The following is a 19,923-nucleotide window of genomic DNA, read 5'->3' as shown; positions in this document are numbered from 1 at the left end:
ACTCTTGATCTATTACTTCAGGTTTATCACACATTGAAGCATCAAAGCTACATGTATCACAGTTGAAAGTATAACTATTAAAGGTGCTGCGAAAGAAGTACGAACAAAGTTGAGTTATAACACGTGGATTTTGACTTAAAACGCCATTGAGAAGAAACTTAAAAAAAAAACATTTTCTTTTAGTATTTATAAACTTCCAAAAATACCTTGGACTCATTTTTAGATCTCTTCTTAAAATTCTGTTTAATTCTAAAGGATGATTTCTTAAAAGTTATAGAAAAGTTTTTCAAAAAAACACATACAATTCAGAAAAATGCATTACATTTACATTTTGAATCGATAGTACGGTTCATAAAATTTAATATTTGAAGATTATTTATGCAAATGTTGCCCTGACTGCGCGTCAAATGGCGTCTAATTTTGTCATTCCCTCTCTCTCAACATTTCGGCCGGTATCTCACGAATAAATTCTTCAATGTTGTCTTCCAATGCGCCAATTGAAGCGGGATTGGCTGTATAGACTTGACCTTTTACATAGCCCCACAAAAAATAGTTTAAAGGCGTTAAATTGCACGGTCTAGGCGGCCAATTGCCGGTCCTGAACGTGAAATAAAATGTTCAACGAACTCTTCTCTCAATAAATCCATTGTTGCGCGTGCTGTGTGGCATGTAGCACCGTCTTGTTGAAACCACATGTCATCCCAGTTGTTTCATGGCTGAAACACAAACACACTTTAGCTTCGTCTGCGTTACGTTGGGCCTACTTCGATGTTATGACATTTCTAAAATGTCTGTGGCAATTCTGTCATTAGCAGTGTTAGCATGAGTTCTTAAATTAAAAAAAATTAAATTGGAAGTAGCTTACACAGTCTAGAATAACCAAATGGAATCCTTCCAAATGTAGTTTGTTTGTTGACTTTCTTACAGATGTTAAGCTGTCAGACAGAGCAAATATTCAGAAAATTTGAACTAGAGCTTTCGTTTGGAGTCACATTACGTTATTTCCTTACGATTGTCAAATGAAACGTGAGGTCGAAGCTTCATTGTGACGTAAACGTCAGGCGAAGCCGTGTTTGTGTTTTAGCCATTAAGCTTCTTCATTTTGGACAAAACAAAAGTTCATCTTACGGTAGCACTCACCATTTACAGTTACATTACGATTCGCGTCATCTTTGAAAAAGTACGGTCCAATGATGCCACCACAAAATGACTTTTTGTGGAAGTATTGGTAGCCCTTACAATGCTTCTGCCAACCACAGTTTTTTGAATATGCTATATTCAAGAGCTTAAACACAATGGTTTCACGCAGAAATGCGTGATTGGTTCGAAAAGTAGTTTTTTTTGAAAAATAAAATATATGTACTTTTCTTGTTTCCATTTCTATTATTGCGAAGAACGCTTCAAAAATCCAGGAAAGACAATCTGATATGAAAAACTTTGGGGCTTTTTTTAAGTAGTTTTTTTGGGCTCAATTTTCGGGAGTCTATTATTACTATCGTTATCAGTCTGCTTACTTTTATTTTTACCTTAAAGGGATCAACAAAACTTAAAAATTGTAGTTGTAAAAATTATTTGTGTTGCACAAATAAATTACACATTTCAGAATCCCTTTTCGCTTTAAATCTCAAGAGATTCAAAGCTTTATATCAATAAATATGAAACGTTTATTATGTTTTTTAATTAGCCACTAGTTTAACAAAAGTGTCACTTTAGCTGTTTTTGCGACATGTATATTATTGAAATTCGTATTTAAATCTCAGTTCTAGAGCATTCAAAGCAAATTTACTTCAAAAGTGAACAGAAAATCAATTTTGAAAGAAATAAAATGCACAAGTGGGTCGCTGAAACATCCTAATGTCTTCCAGAAAGTATTTTTAAAAATATTTCCTATATTTTAAGATTTAAAAATGTAACTTATTTTTTTTCGAAAATTAATTTAAATTTTAAATTTTACCTCTGTTTTTGTTAAGCATTAAATAAAGTGCTTATAGGTATAAATTTTACATTTAAATTTTGTTATTGAGTTTTGTAAACAAAATCAATACTTTTTTAAAAATAAAAAAAACTTACATTTTTGATCATCAAAAATCATTATCAATTTAATCATTTGATGATCGACAAGAGCTTGCACAGAAAAAGAAGATTGTTGAAATTGGTCCATTAGTTCTTGAGAAACCTTAAGGAATGGAGGTTTTTTGAGGGATACCCTTCTGAAAAAAAACCAAAATATGTTTTTCTTGTAGAAAGAAACAAAATTAAGAACACAAAATTTAGAAAAAGTTTTAAAAATTAACATATTTTTTATGAAATTGACGTTTTCTTATTCAAGGTTTCTTCTTAAGACCTGAATATTTGCTCCTTTTCTACGAAATAAATTTTATAAAAATAGTTAAAAGCATGACTAAAGTTTATTCAAATTCTAAATTGAGTGAAAACAAAAATTTGAGTTTTTTTTCACAACAAACTGCTTTTTGGTAAATGGCGTTAAATTACTAACAAATCTTTAAATGAAATATTTACTTATACAACTTGACTTTATACGCTTTATGGCTCATATGACCAGCCTCTGGATCGTCCATTATTCAAAAGTTGATAAATTTGTGTTGTCCTTGGAATGGTGCTGAATATGCGATTCATATTATGTTCTTGATCCAGTCTTCAGTTAAAAGTAGTACTTTTAGCAACAAATTCATATACAACAAAGTAATAATTTAAAATATAATTTAGGTCATGTCCTTTAACGCAATATGATTAGTTTCGAATTAAAGGCAAGTCCTTCGAAAAAAAACGAATTATTTCCGAGTAGGGGTTATGACTTCTATGACAACCAACCCCCCCTGGCTCCGCCATTGGCTTCTGGCTGATATTCACTCCAAAATCGCCAATTCTTCTTATTTACGTACCCATCGAGCCAAAAACTGATTTCGTCGCTTGCTGGAAAAAGCGCGCAATGAACTTTCTTAACAGAGCCCGCATTTTGATAATAAAATTCAAAGATTTGCAAGCGTTGTTCGTTTGTAAGACGATTAATGGTTAAATTATAGACTAGACTGAAGATGTTTGACTGTGAAAAAAAAAACGAAATGTGCGACAGCTGTTTAAACCAGTGTTGCCAAAAAGATAGTAGCTAAAAAATTACCTTTTATTTTAAAAGTGTGTTTAAAAACTTCTGATAAATAGTTTTTGTTATTGACAGTTTGCTGTTCAGCCTAATATTTTGAATACATCTCAATTTTTGTTTGACGGTATTAAAGTTAATTCTGGTAATTTAAGTATCCTGTTCGAAAAATGTACGACAAAACTGAATTCTGGCCTTAAGACTTTAGAAAGAAACAAATATCATCAAAATTATTGTTAACAATTGTGGGCATCAGGAGTTTTTGAAAATTCGGACAAAATCTTCTTTTTTTTCGGAACAGTACATTTCCCTGTTGTACGAAATAAATTCAAAATTCACAACATTTCAATGTTTTTGAGCATTTTTCTATGAATCTTGCAATCAAACGAAAAATGGGGCCAGATTCTTATTTTCTAAATATACGTATATTAAATACCTACAGAAAATCTCTATGATGCCATTTATTTGTTAGCTGTAGTTCAAAAATGAGAAAGTGCGACCGAATTTCAGCTTTGTCTGAATTTCTTTTTGAAATAAGTCAATTTTGTATTTGAAATAATTGAGAATATAAGACGCATTTTAATGAACTTTTAAGTCAATAGTAAGTTTAAAGTTTCGTCATTAAAATTTTGAAACTATTTATTTATATAACGCTAATAAATTGGTAAGGCAGAACTTTAATATAAGCATCTAATAATTATTGAGTACAAGGTAAATATTTCGGCTTGAGTTTTATTGATTTAATAAGCTTCCTCACCTTAATTAAAAATAATTGCCCAAACTTCTGTGTTGCATGCAAACAAAACATATGACACACAATCAATTACATCGTTAATAAATTAATTTTCTTGGCATTTCTCAATTGTCAACTTAATGACATTACTTATTTACCTCCGTGAAATTCATCTTCGTCCTCTAAAAATCCTGCCTTCCTAACCACCATTGTACACACATGCATATTTATTCACAGTATACATCAGAAATGTTCTCACAGCCCATTAAATTTTTTTGGGGGTATCTTGACCCTGATATTGGCTATAAATTCCTCTCTGGTGGAAAACATCCTTAGTCTGGATCTGGATTATTTATTAATAACGCCCCATGTACAACACATTATAACCCCACTCTACGTCTTCTCCTTTAGGTTGGATTCAATGCTGGAAATGGAACACAATCCTACGAATATAAACCATACTCCCAATCGATGGTAATTCGCGACCTTACTGGAAGAGGATGGGGCAATGGATTCCCGGGTCGACATTTGTTCAGAATAGACGAACGAATATTGATTGGATCCTGTAACAAGGATATTGGTAAGATTTTTGTCGTGTTCGTGATGCTTGATGCTTGATGTCTGGAAATTAAGATTGAAAATAAAATGAGATATTTCTTCTTGCTTTTTTTTTTCGTTTTCGTTAACTTAATGAAAATGTCCTTATTTTTGTTTTCTTTTCTTATATTTATGTATAGATGCCTCACATCTGCCATTGACATTTGCCCCGGAATCTGGTAATATGCTGGGCGGAACTGTTGTTAATATCACCGGACCCTGCTTTGATCCGAATATAAGAGTGCTATGTCATTTCGATACGGAAGATGTTGTTGGCCATTTTATAGATACGAATCGTGTTATTTGTGTACAGCCATTCCTTAAGGCTCAAGGATATATTCGATTTGAGATTTCAGTTGGTAACGAGCGATTCAAATGGAGGGGAAAATATTTTGTTGGTAAGAAAAAAAAAAAAACAAATTCCGGAATGAGGGTAGAAAACGTGGCCCTCTATATCTTCAAATAAATTAGTTTGATCTCAAAACACAGAAAAAAAGGTGCTGATGATGAGCCTTCAATATTTTTGTTTTGCCTGCAGGATTAAGATTATTATTATTTTTTTTTTGCTTCTCTAAATGATGTTTATTTAATTTATAAAAATAGAAACACCAGCAACTGCCACTGAGAAAATATTCTTCGAAACTGATGCTGTGCAAAAGAAGAACCCCAAGGAGATTAATATTTCATGGGATAAATATAATTTGACAAGTAATTGGAGGGCTAACATTCAAATTTCCTTGTGGGGATACCGGGAGACAACAATTTAGTAAGTTTACACATTTCAAAATTAAATATATGTACAAGGACCCTACATAAAATTATATTTAGAATCAAAACATCTTCCTTATAAATTATCTCTCTATCTATATCTAATGAAAGATGTTTTAATTAAATTTATATTGAATATGAACATAGAGAGATTTTATAGAGATAATAAACTAAAGCAAATAATAATTAAATTCCTTATCCTTCTTCATGTAGCCCTCAATTGGAATATATTGACATGATTGAGGCTGGAATCACAAACACAGGTGCCTATACAATATCTCCAGTAAACTTCAAAACCCGATGGAATTCAAATAATGACATGCAGTTTGGTTTCCTGCAAATTAATTTAACTGACCCACAACAATACTCAGGCCTAGCAATTAGCCCGTAAGTAATGAAAATATTATATTAACTACTCTTGTGCCCCTTGAGTGTAAAGGACTTATGTCCTTTATTATTATGATGATAGTATATACGTATATCACATCTCTGATGCAGTGTTCTAATTAAAAAAACCACATACCGAGGGAACAGGGGAATAATTTTAAGTTATTTTTGAAATAATTGCCATGGTTGTGACCTCAAGGCATTATCCGTGCGATGCATTTTTAAAAACGAAGATGATGAGAAGTTTCAACTTAAAAACTTTTGTTTTATCTCTGTGTCTATATTTTCGGTAGACTTGGCACATAAAAAAACGCAATTAAGCTGAGTTATTTAATTATTTAAGGATTTTGTAGCAAAGGAGTGATGAAGTGGTTAAAGGAGAAAAGTTTTTCTAGGAAAAAAATTAGCTTTCAAAAAGATTATATAAACGAGATTTAGCAAGAGACTTGAGATTAATTCATAGAGATTTTAATTGTCTTCTTTTGGAATTTTTTAATATTTGCGTTGTTGATTATAAAGGGTTTTCCAATAAGGGCGGGTAGATGGTAAAATGGAATAAAATAAGCTGTGTGTGAGGTATTGACAAAATTATTTTTTATTTGAAAGGCGCTTGTATGCCATATGACACCATTCAAATGCTCGCCTCGACTTTTACGGTGGCACGGATCCGAGTGGTCCAATTGTCAATGACTCTTCCGCATAGATTAAGCTGAATTCGAGCGATGTCCTGTGTTATGTTCAGCTTTAGGGCATCCGCCAATTGTGGTTTATTTGCATAGACCTGCCACTTCAAAAAACCCCACGGGACAAAGTCTAGTTGGGTCAAATCGCATGGCCCTGGTGCTAAATTCACATCATTCCTGCGAGAGATAACCTTATCCTTGAATCATTCATGCAAAATGTCAATCATGGTGTTTGTTGTGTGCCACGTCCCGCTGGAACCACATATCATCTTGTTAACCATAAGCAATTTATCTAACAATGCGCCTCGTCACTAAAGATGATTTTTCGTCCAAAATTGTATTCCTATTCCAAACTATTCGAAACCCAGTCAGCGAACAAACGGCCTTGTCTATGGTCATGAACTTTCAGCTCCTGAGTCATTGGATCTTGTGCGGGTGTAAGCCCACGTCCCAACACAAAATTCACTAAGTTGAAGTCTGCAATAGACCGAGCTCTTGTACACGGCGAGGAATAGACTGCCTCGGCTTCTGCTGTACACTTTCACGAATCGCGGCGATGTTCTCGCCCATCTTTCCACCACGTCCACCGTAAAATGGGTGGAATGCTCTCAACGTTTGCGTTTAAGAACACTCATTTTGATAATAAAGTTTTATCATTTGAACGTGCTGTTCAATCATGAACCTTGCCACTATGAAATTTTGAAATAGAGTGCAACAAGGATGTTTGAAAAGCCAAACACATTTTATTTACTGTTCGAGTTCTTTTTAAAAACAATATTGAATATAAATAAATATCAAATCAATTTAAACAACTAGAAGTGAGTTATCACAATGCATTAACATGCGCATTTTTTTTAGATGTCCTCTCACAGCACTCGATAACTTGTGTTAAAACTACTAAAATAAAAACATAAATGTCAAAATATTTACAGGTTATTCAAATTTTTGGAAAAACTGCTTTTATCATTTCATTGAAGGAAGATATGTATTTTCTATTAAATTCAAATAAGCCAGGAAGACCTACAACGCCCATATTCGACGGACCAAATTTTTACATGACCAAAATTTACGGCAAAAAATACTGCAATGTCCCAAAGGCAGTACAAATATTTGGTCATTTGTAAAAACATGAGGAATTCTTAATCTTCTTCGGTTCCTACGCTCGTTGTCAATGACACTTCTTTTGTTAGCTAATCTCTTTGCTAGGCAGTTCGCCGCCAACTCTACGCTGCCAGTGAGTGTTATGACTCCGCCTGTACTAGAGCGAGTTAGTGATTCTATGGGACCAATCTTTGTTCGCACTCGTACTGTGGCAAGAGTCCTAAGAGATCTAAACACACATAAATCCTCTGGTCCGGATGGTATCCCCGCTATTGTTCTGAAGAGGTTTTCTTCAGCGCTGGCAAAACCACTGCGTAAGCTTTTTTATCTGTCCTACTCCTCAGGTCTCGTTCCGAGCGGATGGAAAACGGCATTTGTCCAGCCTATTCCCAAAAAAGGCGAATCTTGCTCACCCTCTAACTACCGACCGATTGGACTTACGTCCCTTCTTTCCAAGGTCATGAAAACGCTGATTAATTATCAGCTCAAGAAATATCTTGAAGATCGAAAGCTTCTTAATGACAATACGGCTTTCGTAGCAATAGGTCCACTGGTGATCTCATGGTTCATCTCACCGAACAGTGGAGCAAATCTTTACATCGTTTTGGAGAAAGTATGATTATTGCACTTGATATTTCAAAAGCATTTGATAGGGTTTGGCATCAGGCTCTCTTATCGAAAATGCGTGCTTTCGGTTTTCATGAATCCCAGCTTCATTGAATTAGTAATTACCTTTCGGATCGTTCAATACAAGTAGTATTGGATGGATTCAAGTCTGAAAAACACATAATAAATGCTGGTGTGCCCCAGGGCTCTGTTTTATCTCCAACACTCTTTCTCATTTTTATACCCCCATTGCCATTATCCATGGATGGCACTTGCATCAATGAGACTGAACACCTCGATATTTTCGGTATGTGTGTTAACAACCACCTCTTGTGGAATGATCACATACGCATCACACCAAAGAGGTTTCCATTGAAAGATATATGTTCTTCATTTTATAAGAAAAGTGTAAGGAGCTATAGTCAAATACCAATTCGATAATCTCTCTAGATCTTCATGTAAAAAAATGCAATCCTGTTTTGTTTTAATACAATTCTCAATTTGTCCGCATACATAAATTAAATACATTTTAAAAATACCTTGGGATCCTGGGGCACACCCGAGGGAACCGTGATTGGTGAATAGAGAATGTACTGAATATAATCCTTTACGTATGCATCTATCCAGTTTTAAAAGTTGGAGTAGAAATCTACTTTTGGTTACTTTATAAGTGATAAATCATGATTAAACCGATGAAATGCTTAAGAGAAACCCGTATACACAACATCAAATTGATACTGTTTCTCAAGTTCATTTAATACACTATTAGATTAAATTTTAAGGTAAGTGCTAATAGAGCTGCCAGGAACAAAACAAAAGAAAAAAAATTGGAGTTAATCTTTCATATAATAATTTTTCAAAAACTTTTGTAATTGTAGTTATTTCACAAACAGGGTGATTTCAAAATTAGTGTAGTTAAAAAACGTTTTCATGTATTTTCAACTCGCCACTTTCATATTAAGGATTTAATATAATTTCAAAAGGAACTGCAATTACTCTAGCACACTTATCTGGGTAATATGAGCGATTCCATCTCTTCGATGGCTCCAAATATTCCCCACACTGTTTGAATTTCCTAAGACAATGCAACAAATCTTTCCCTCCTTCTGGTAAAGGTACAATTTACAAAATCTATACCATACTTCCAAAACTTGAGTATAACACCCATATATGGTTTGGTGCTTTAGAATCTTATTTAAGTCCTTTAGGCAGTATTCAAAAAAGACCTTATAAAATGATTGGTGACAATAACATTATTATCTAACTTATTTACGTCATTGGAATATTGTTTATTGTCCAACCCTTTTTTAGCGTTATTTTAAAAGACTATGCTTTGCACTAGTCCTCTTAAAAATTTAGCTTCAATATTCCTGCTTCAAGGAATTTCCATTAGTTTACACTTGAGCAATGAAGTATAGAGATTCGTTTTTAAGCCGTACTACGCGAATATGGAATACCTGAACTGAATTTTTCTCTGTCACTGAAATGTTCTAGAATTCGAAATTACCACCTCCTTCTTTACCTAATGCTCAAACCCTTAATGCAAAACCCTTAAAGTGTGAGCTGATAAAAAAAGAAGTGCTATATGTTTTCGATAACTTCGTAGCGTAGCACTATTTTGGTAAAAATAATTAACGTTAACATAGATATCAATTCACCATATATGCAACCGCATCATTTTCATTGAACTCTCAGAGGTCAGAGCCCTAAATGCAAACATGTTGATTATTAACGTAGCCTACAAGGTAAATTTAACTACTTACTTACTGGTGGCACTACAGTCCTGTGTGAACTAGGGCCTCACCCAACAAACTTTTCCATCTACTGCGATGTCCTGTGGGTGTGGATTCGAAAACTTTCCGGGCCGGAGCATTGGTATCCATGCGCTCTTACGTGACCCTGCCATTTTAATCGTTGGACTATTCCCCTCCTGGCTAAGTCTACGTCGCTGTACAGCTCGTCGTTCCATCTTCTCCTCCACTCCACTTCGATGCATACGGAACCGTAGATCACACAAAGAACTTTTTTCTCGGGGATGATAAGGGTCTTATATAGCAACACTTTGGTCCCTCGAGACAGGACTTTACCACTCAATTGCTTTCTTAGTCCAAAGAAACAGCAGTTAGCAAGAGTTATTCTGCGTTTGATCTCAGCGCTGGTGTTGTTTTCTGCGTTTACAGCGGAGCCTAGGTAGACGAAGTTACGTCTGTCGATGGTTACGTTTTGACCAAGACGCCGGTATTGTATGTCCTTTCTTGACGACAGCATGTACTTTGTTTTGCTCTCATTAACAGTCTAAGCTGCCTCTGCCTCAATACTCACAAAAACCCCATTGACATCACGCTGAATTCTTCCGATTATGTCAATGTCATCAGCATATGCTAGTACCTGGACAGAGTTTTGAAACATAGTGCCTCTAGTGTTGACGTTTGAGCTCTGCACTATTCTTTCCAGTACGATGTTAAAAAAAATCTAAAAACCTTTTTTGACACCGAAAGGTTCTCTTAAGTTGTTTCCAACCTTTATGACCAACGTGAATTCTCCATAGCCATCCTGCACAAACGGACGAGTTTGGCAGGGATGCCAAAACTAGACATGGCCCAATACAGCTCGTCCCTGCAGATGCTGTCATATGCGGCCTTGAAATCGATGAAAAGATGGTGGGTGTCGATTTAGTGTTCTTGGTTTTTTTCCAGGATCTGCCGTAATGTGAATATTTGATCAACATTTTATGAGTTATTCTAAAACGATTATGATTTATATTTTAAAAAAACGGAACCCAATCCATCCGGCAGCTTAAATGCATTAAATATATAATCAAAACATCTAACATGTTTTGAAATTTGTATTTTGTGAAAAAATTATATGTTTTTCAGTATTCCCGAAAATCTTTAAAAAAAAGATTCTTTATTTGTCATCAATGCATTTTCGAATAAAAAACGTGAAAAATGACTTTCGTTATTTTAAATGGGAAAGTCAGTTTGTTTGTTCGTCCTTCACGTCGTAACGGATCAATATTATGACATGATTTCTTATGTGGAGATAGTTACGAGGCTAGAGCGTTTTTTAAGCTACTTTTTGCAACGTTAAAATAACTCATTCTAGCAGGTCCGCAGATAACATTTTCAATTACACATTCAATATATTTTCTTAGAATAATTAGTAGTAAATCAATTATTGCTGCCTGCTTTTAGACAGGTGCCTATCAATAGGCGTTTCGTAGTATGACATTAACGCACAAAACTATGGTGAAACACTTACAAAATAGTAAATTGGTGATTATTATCTTATCTGGTGTTGGAAGGGCTGAACTTTTAATTATTCGTCAGTTTCTAATCCAAGTGTAAAGACTTCAATTCCACAGCTTATTGATTAAAAAAAGAAAATTAAATGAGTGTGGTGTTAAAAAATATATGTAAAAGTTATGAATCTTTCGTATTTGACATCCAAAGTCCTTTCATCTGGAATAATACCAACATTTTATATTACTCCTTAAAAAAAATCGTAGGTTTGATTTTATATTTCCTTTAACAATTTCTCTGATATCTCAGCGTAAATAATAACAACTTTTCCTTGAAAGGAATAAATTCATTTGATTGAAAGAAGTCTGAATTATCGAGGTTTTGAAATTTTTTAACTTTTCATAATTTTTAATGAACTATTGAAGCGAATGGAAAATGGGGTGCACAAAAAATCATGATATTTACAGCTTCAAATAATCAAATACCCATCTTTTAAGTTTAACATTTAAAGAAATTCTTATTTGTAACCTATTTTTCTTTCCACTTAAAATCTTTGAGAATATAATGTTGTAAGTTCATTGTGTTGCTGTAGCAACATTCATATTTGGTAATCCTCCCCTAATAGGACTTGTTTGTATGGAGTTCTGAGAAATAAGCTTGGTGTGTTATAATATCCTTTATTAAATACAACTTAACCCACATGCGTACTTAGCAATAAACGATTCAAGTTAATATTTTGCGGTATTGAAAGATACAAATCCCACAGAGTATTAATTTAAAGCTTAGCACTTTAAAATCCGTAGCGGTGATAACCTTAACTACGTTAGCTTTGGACCAATTTATTCGCTGTAGGTTATATTAAAAAGATGAGTATTGCAACTGCTAGATCATTGTTACAAAAATATATCAATTACAGAAACCACAAGTCAAGCGAGACCTTAGAAATCATAAAAAACATTGTTTATTAATAGAAAGATTTCTCATGTTTTTGTTTAAGTCAAGATCCTGTACTAAGTCAATAATTCCATTTAAATATTAATAATTTAGCAATCTTTGAAATGTTAATTCCGATCGAGGAACTCTTAAGAACAGAAAAGTAAAACAAATAAACTAATAAAGGAAAATCCTTTTTAAATGAGAATTTCCTATTATTTTCTAAACAAAGGAGGCTTAATGTGAATAAAAAAGGATTCAAAAGTTTCACTACCGCTCGTATATTCCTATTTTCCAAATTCACTCAAGCAAACTAATAGCACTTGACTGAAAAACACAAAATCACCAGTTGACGCTTGAAGGATTTCTGGAAACTTCTTCAACCCATCAGGATATTGCTAACAGTTACTTTTGTTTGTATTATTGAAAGAATAAAGTCGATTCAAGTCGATTATGTATTATATTGAATATTTACGTCTGTTTACATTTTAATGAAGTCCTTTTTTCCGATACAAATATTTTTGAGATTCATTTAGATTCTTTATACCTAAATAATTATTTCAAAAGAAAAATGTAATAAAAGGTTAAGGAACAGGAAAAAAGAACTTTTGAAAGGATTCAATGTTTTTGCCTAACCAATGAAAATGAAATCGGACTCGTGTATTATTACTTTAGGAAATCCTTAAAAGCTTAAAACCTTTCAAAGGATAGGATGTTGTAACCTTTATTTCCGAAATAACCTCTTCATTAGGTAATGAGATAAGAGATGAGAAGTTTAAGATATCTTCCTTTGTATACAGAGGATTAAAACAGAGAGATGTGTATGAATCAAAAGAACCAGAAATTTCATTCGGATTTTGGAATGGGTTTACTTTGGTATTATTTTGTAAAGTATATAAATTACAAGAATAAACTTTTTAAGTATTTAATTCTCATAAAGGTCCGTTTTCATATTTTGAACATTTGAAAATTCTATTAAAATCAAGAATTGTAATTTAATAAATTATATTAATGTACGTATTCTTTGGTTTAAAATGAAAGTTTTAAAAGTGCCATGTACTTACAAAGTGCCTTCATTAAAAGTACATTAATTTTTCATGATAATAAGATAATTATAGGGGTTGCCATTTGTAAGATTTGCAATTTTAAGGACGGACTGTACTCTGATTATGAGTAAAGTTTTTATAATAAATCTTTTTAATTTGTTTGGAAATATTTTGAAAAAGATTGGTTCCATGTTTTCGTTATACAGCTTGAAACAAAATAGCAGAAGCTAACAACAAATTTTCAAAAATACTCTAAAAATAACACATAAAAAAGGCAGTTCGTAACAAGTCATCAATTATTGATTATATATATCTTGTTTTCGAGTGTAAATCTAACATAATCCTGTACAAACATTTTTGTTTCAATAATTTAAAAAGTATAGAGCATACATTTAAAATATTTTCAGTATCTTACATAAATGTTCATAAGTTCAGAAGATGTAGAACACTTTAGTGTGTTTCTAATTTTGTTGTCATTTGTATTTGTATTTGTATTTATTTATTATCATTAAGCATTTTAAAACAAAGAGTCTTATTTTTAATACTTATTATGTTCAGATTTAAATTTTATCAACTTAAAAAGAGGAATCAAATTAGTATGCTAAATTTACAATTTGCTTGAAGTTAAGAGAAAATTTATTTTTAGATAAATGGTCATGATGAAAAATTAAATAACATACATTTTTAAATTCTAAGACGAAGTGATTTTTATTTGGGAAACATTTTCAGCATTTGTATAAGTTCTTTAAAGAGTTCTCAAAACGAGTGCTGCTGTGTATCCCTCTCAGGTTAGCAGGCAAGGAGTTCCATAGGGCAACAGCGTGTTCAAAGAACTGTTGTTTTGAATTTCTGAATTTGAAAGAAGGGACAATTAGAAAATTACTTCTTTGTGATACTGGGAACCTAAGCCTTTCGTAAAGATATTCAGGAGATCTAGTATGAATAAGTCTAAAAAGAAATGTCAAAGTTTGATAGTTTATGTAGTTGTTGAAGGTCATGTTAAAAACACTACTTGCTTGCATCGAAACATGATCGAACCGTCGCAAGTCATAAATAAAGCGAACAACATTATTAAACGCGACTTGAAGTTTTCGTTTATTAGCGCTGTCAAGGGCACAGAAAATGGGACTGCCATAGAAAAGTATTGGTAGGACAAGAGATTTTGCTAAAGTCAGTTTTGTTGAAACTGGAAGACAACTGGCAGATATATATAAAACCCGCAAAGCAGCATATATTCGACCAACGGCACAAGTTAAGTGATCGTCCCATGTAAGATTCTGGTTAAAAACAATCCCAAGATTCTTAACTGTTCTAACGTAGGCTTAACGTTTTCCCCTCAAGTTCAATACTAGGGAAATAAGAAGTATCTATTGCAGTGTTACTGATGACGATTGCCTGACATTTCTTAGGGTTAAGTTTAAGATGATTCTCCCTGAACCACTGGTTTATACACATCAAATCTTCATTTATTCTGGCAGTTGCGTCTTCAACCATGCCGGAAATCCGACAGCCTAGAGTTAGCAAAAACAGCCTGAGTTCGATGGCTTAGATACTGTGCTATGAGGGTTAAGGCTGAGTTTTCAAAGAAGAAGAAAGAATTCATTTTTTTCAGAAGAATTGTATGGGAACAGTGTCGAAAGCCTTAGAGAAATCAAGGAGAACCAGACTTGTGACTTTATTATTATCGATTTGTTGTCGTATGTCGTCGCTTATCTTAAGAAGCGCAGTCGTACAGCTGTGTTTCGGTCTAAAGCCAGATTGCGTCGGTGTAATTAAATTCCGTGTTTCCAAGAATGCTGTTATCTGCTGACTAACGATCTTTTCGAACGCTTTTGAAATGAATGGTAGGATAGAAATTGGTCGGTATTCTTTTTGTTGCGAATTAGACTTTTTAAGAATTGGCAATATTTTTGAAGCTTTCCATAGTGCCGGGTAACAGGACTTTGTTAATATTGAATTGAAGATATGTGTCAGGAAAGGAGATATAAAAGTAAGAATAATTTTTACAAACTTAGGATGCATATTGTCTAGTCCAATAGCGTCCGATTTTATGTCTTTTACGGCCTTAAATACCTCAATTTCAAAAACTCTTTTAAAACTGAAACTTGAGAGAAGCTCATTACTTCTTTCAAAGTTTGTGTCAAACGCTACACCATTATTTGTGTCAAAAACAGAACTTACGAACTGTTTGTTTAGCTCATTTACATCACAGTCATCCTCAGCAATCTTTTGTTTCGTCGTAATACCAAGAGATTTTATGTTCTTCCACAGTTTTTTGGAAGAAACATTGTTAAATCTCGACGCAAAAAATCTTCGCTTGGAATTTCTGATTTGAATATTCACTGCATTTCTTAACGTTTTGTACTGCATGAACAACAGTGGTAACTTGAACCTAGGCTATGTAAGGTGATAACAACACAAGACATTAATACAAGACAGAAGGACAGAAGAGAAAGAACAACAGAAAGAAAGAACACATGACAACAGCACGCAGTAGGTTTCGAGACGGTCCGCCATCTTTCTACTAACCACGCTCACTGATGCTTGATTTCGGTGATCGATGGGAACCGAAGCTTTATCAGTGACTAGGCCGTTGCCCGTTTGTAAGCTATATTTCTTTTCAGAATAAGTTTATCTAGATCATGTGTATGTTAAAACATAGACAGATCAAAAGCAAACTAGGTTGTACAGGGACTAATGTCAACATTCAGAGGAACTTATTAAATAGGTCTTTTCACCCCAATTCTCTATATTTTGGTAATGAACGAAATCCTTTTACCAAACTTGAAAACGGTGGGGCCAAATCGCTGTTCAGCCCGTACAGCTTGTCGTTCTATCTTCTTTTCCACTCCAATTTGATGCATACGGGACCGTAGATCACACGAAGAACTTTTCTCTCGAAACGACAGAAGGTGCTTTCATCCGCTTTTGTCATAGTCCATGCTTCTGCACCGTATAGCAGGACGGGGATGATGAGAATCTTATATAGCGACACTTTGGTCCCTCTCGAGAGAGCTTTGCTACTCAATTGCTTTCTTATCCCAAAGAACAGCGGTTAGCAAGAGTTATTTTTTGTTTGATCACAGCGCTGGTTTTGTTTTCTGCGTTTATAGCGGAGCCTTGGTACACGAAGTCCTTGAATACTTAAAGTTATGTCTGTCGATAATGACGTTTTGACCAAGACGTTCGGTGTTGTAGATCCATTCCTGACTACAGTATGTACTTTGTTTAACCGTATTAATTAACCGTTAAACCAATTTTTGCCGCCTCTGCCTCAATACTCACAAAAGCTCCATTGACATCACGCTAAATTCTTCCGATTATGTCAGTGTCATTAGCATATGCCAGTAATTGGACAGATAGTGCCTCTAGTATTGACGTGTGAGCTCTGCACTATTCTTTTAAGCACGATGTTAAAAAAATCACATGACAGCGCATCATCTTGTCTAACTAAAGCTTTTTTTTAAATCGAAAGGTTTTGTGAAGCTGTTTGCAACCTTTATGGAGCAGCGTGAATTCTCCATGGTCATCCTGCACAAACGGACGAGTTTGCCAGGGATGCCAAAACTAGACATGGCTCTATACAGCTCGTCCCTGTAGATGCTGTCATATGCGGCCTTGAAATCGATGAAAAGATGGTGGGTGTCGATTTGGTGTTCTTATGTCTTCCTGGTCTAAAACAACGCTGATAAGGACCTATCAGGTTGTTGACGATGGGCTTAGACGTTCACATATTACGGCAGAGAAGATTTTATAGGCGATGTTAAGTACACTAGTTCCTCTATAGTTGGCGCAGTTTAGAGGGTCTCCTTTTTCAGGATCGGGCAAACAATACTGAGGTTCCATTCATCGGGCATGGTTTCTTCCGACCATATCTTACAGATAAGTTGGTGCATGCTCCTAACCAACTTATCTCCAGCTGCTTTAAAGAGCTCGGCATTCAAGCCATCCGCTCCAGCGGCTTTATTAGACATCAGCTTAGATATGGCAATCTTTACTTCGTCTAAGTCGGGAGGACGGGATTGTTGGGTTTCGTCGTCTATGTTGAATGAATCATCCTGCCTGACAGCAGAATTTGGTTCGTCGTCGCCGTTATACAGTCTGCAGAAGTGCTCCTTCCATATCCTCAGCATTGACTGCGGTTCCACTATGATGTTTCCACTTTCGTCTTTGCATCCTGCAGTTCTAGGTTTATGTACCTGTGAATTTCGTTTCACCTGTTCATAAAACTTTCGAACTTCATTCCTGCTTTTAAACCTCTCAACATCTTCGACGGCACGCCTTTCATGACCTCTCTTTTTCTATCTGAGAAGTCGGTCTTTCTCTCACCTCTTCTGCTCATAGAGCTCATGCGCAATTCTCGTCCTATTATGCAGCGCCGCTTTGCGCGACTGTTGTTTGGCTGCATTTGCCTGCCGCCATTCCTCATCAAACCAGAGGTTCCTTGTTGGTGGTTCCTTGAAACCCAGCACGTCAGATGCGGCTTCTCTGGTTGCATTTGGCAATGTTGCCACTGGTTTTCGATACATTGTGTTGGCGGCAGAGAACTTCGAGAGACGTTACTTGTAATTTAGTCAGAAAAAGTTTTGGTGATCTTTTGCAATTGCAGCCGTTCGACGTTGTCCCTTCTACCAGCATCTCCCTGTTTTGAATTGGGTCTTAAGACCCGAAGTGCTACCTTGGCTACAATGATGTAGTATTCCGACTCGATGTTAGCTCCTCGGAAAGTTCGGACATCCATGGTGCTGGAAGCGTGTCTGGCGTCGATCGCAATATGGTCAATCTGGTTGACGGTAGATTGATCTGGAGAACTCCAAGTTCCTTTGTGGATGTTGAGGTGTGGAAAACGCGTACTGGCTACCATGACGTTTGCCCAGCAGCAAAATCTATAAACCTGAATCCGTTGTCGGCAGTGTTGATGTGCAGGCGGTTTTTCATAGGTGTTTAGTTATTTATTTTTCTTTTAATTAAGTTAAGTACTTCAGTGTATCACAAAGGATTTTATCAACCACCCGCCCATCAAACTAATCTTGCCTATACCAATCCTAACGGCTTCAAAAAGTTGATGGCAAAATTTTTTCCCATATTCTTTCTTTTTCCGTATAAACTATAAAAATAAATTGTTTACTTTAACACTTTTTTGGAAATTATAACAAATTTAATTATTTTTTAATAGAAAAAAGTTTAAAAGCTATTAAATTTTATTGTTTTGCAACAAAAATGCACCCCTCTAATTTCCAGTTGAAATTACAGCACATATATGTGTCTAGACTCAAAACACTGTGTTAATATTTTGACGTCTTTTTAAGTATCAGTGTTTTTAACATAAGAAATATCTCGTTGAATGCATTATATACAAATTTTGTCTTCAAAAATTCTGTCTTTAAAAACTCAAATATACATTTTTTGTAGGAAACAAATTCCTTAGATTTTCAAAATTTCGTACATTCGTTTTGTCCTGTAATCGAAATTTTGTCATAAACATAGGTGAAATATATCAAATTTTAATTTTGTCTAATAATCAGCGATTAAATTTAAATAAACAAAAGTAGAGGACCAAATAAACTACCTTCAGGTACACTAGATTCAGATACTGTTTTTGCCGAATCCTGGTTGCTGTTACATTTCAAGAAATACTTAATATCAGTGAGAAAATATTTAAAGCACTAACGACAAATAACGAATTGACAGAATTTAAAATACAACCGAAATTTCCTAGTAGTCCATCTTTCCACTACCGATTTAGCAGCTCGTTATAACAGAATAACTTAGTCTACCCTTATACAAGCCTTTTAAATTATCCTGCTATCTATTTTGTGTAACTACAATTTTGCCATATTACCATTTTGAATATATGTATATTTATTTTTTATTCACTTCAGGGTCCTGTGGTCAAGACCAATTCCATTGGCATGGTATTTTGCACCGCAATGGGAACAAAGACACGGTCGCCTTTGGCCAAGAGCCTTATGTGATAATTGGCTTCGTACTGACAGATACTTAAGGTAAGCCATAAGCGTCTTGGTTAGATGCAATTTATTTTCTTTCCAGATTTGTTTTTATTTTTGAAATTCTCTTTGTTTTTAGGAATTTTGCAGCCAGCCTACCTTTGTGTCCATGCACATTGGAACACGCCATCTACGACAAAGGACGTTTTATGCCCGACCCAGATTGTGACAAAGATTCTAATCCAACTTGTGCCAAGCATAAGGGTGCAATTCATTGTGTTGTCAGTGGAACTCCTACGTATGTAAAATATTTTTATTTATTCAAGAAGAATTTCACCAAAGAAAATGTAGAAAATTTAATAGATTACATTTAGAGCTGGGAACTTATTGCTTAAATATCTTTTGATTTTGTTCAGACTCAAAATGAATGTATTATTGTTTAAATGTCCTTAAAGCTTGTTGTGAAAAAACTCAAATCCCAGATTAAGTTCCAAAGATTGCTTCGCATACAATGAAGTCTAAACATTGTAATAGGATTAAATATTAGTCAAAACGAAATGTTTGCTTTAAAGTCTTGGTATTCAGACCAACTGCTATCAGAAGCTTAGTCTTAAAGAACTTCTTTGATGACTTAACTTAAAGTTTATCTAATTTAATCTTAATCTGACGATATAATTTTTTGTACAACCCGCCTTAAGAACATTTAAACATTCAAACGGATAAAAATTTCACTTTGTGTGGAATGAATTTTGGTTTAAACT

The 19,923-nt window shown here is 34.4% G+C and overlaps 1 protein-coding gene across 4 annotated transcripts in view; it reads left to right on the top strand.

Annotated features, from left to right (window-relative positions):
• LOC129940483 (protein mesh) overlaps positions 1-19,923 on the top strand; it is a 117,815-nt gene that overhangs the window by 75,113 nt on the left and 22,779 nt on the right. For all 4 annotated transcript variants that reach the window (XM_056048837.1, XM_056048836.1, XM_056048834.1 and 1 more), the window contains exons 6-11: positions 4,263-4,431; positions 4,589-4,846; positions 5,052-5,214; positions 5,430-5,603; positions 19,097-19,219; positions 19,302-19,460. In XM_056048837.1, coding sequence (XP_055904812.1) covers positions 4,263-4,431; positions 4,589-4,846; positions 5,052-5,214; positions 5,430-5,603; positions 19,097-19,219; positions 19,302-19,460 — 1,046 coding nt within the window. The remainder of the gene's footprint in view (positions 1-4,262; positions 4,432-4,588; positions 4,847-5,051; positions 5,215-5,429; positions 5,604-19,096; positions 19,220-19,301; positions 19,461-19,923) is intronic.

Source organism: Eupeodes corollae, chromosome 1, assembly GCF_945859685.1.
Source record: "Eupeodes corollae chromosome 1, idEupCoro1.1, whole genome shotgun sequence".
In the NCBI taxonomy this organism is placed as follows: Eukaryota; Metazoa; Arthropoda; class Insecta; order Diptera; family Syrphidae; genus Eupeodes; species Eupeodes corollae.
Note: the sequence above shows the minus strand (reverse complement) of the source record. Positions and strands in the feature narration are given on the sequence as shown.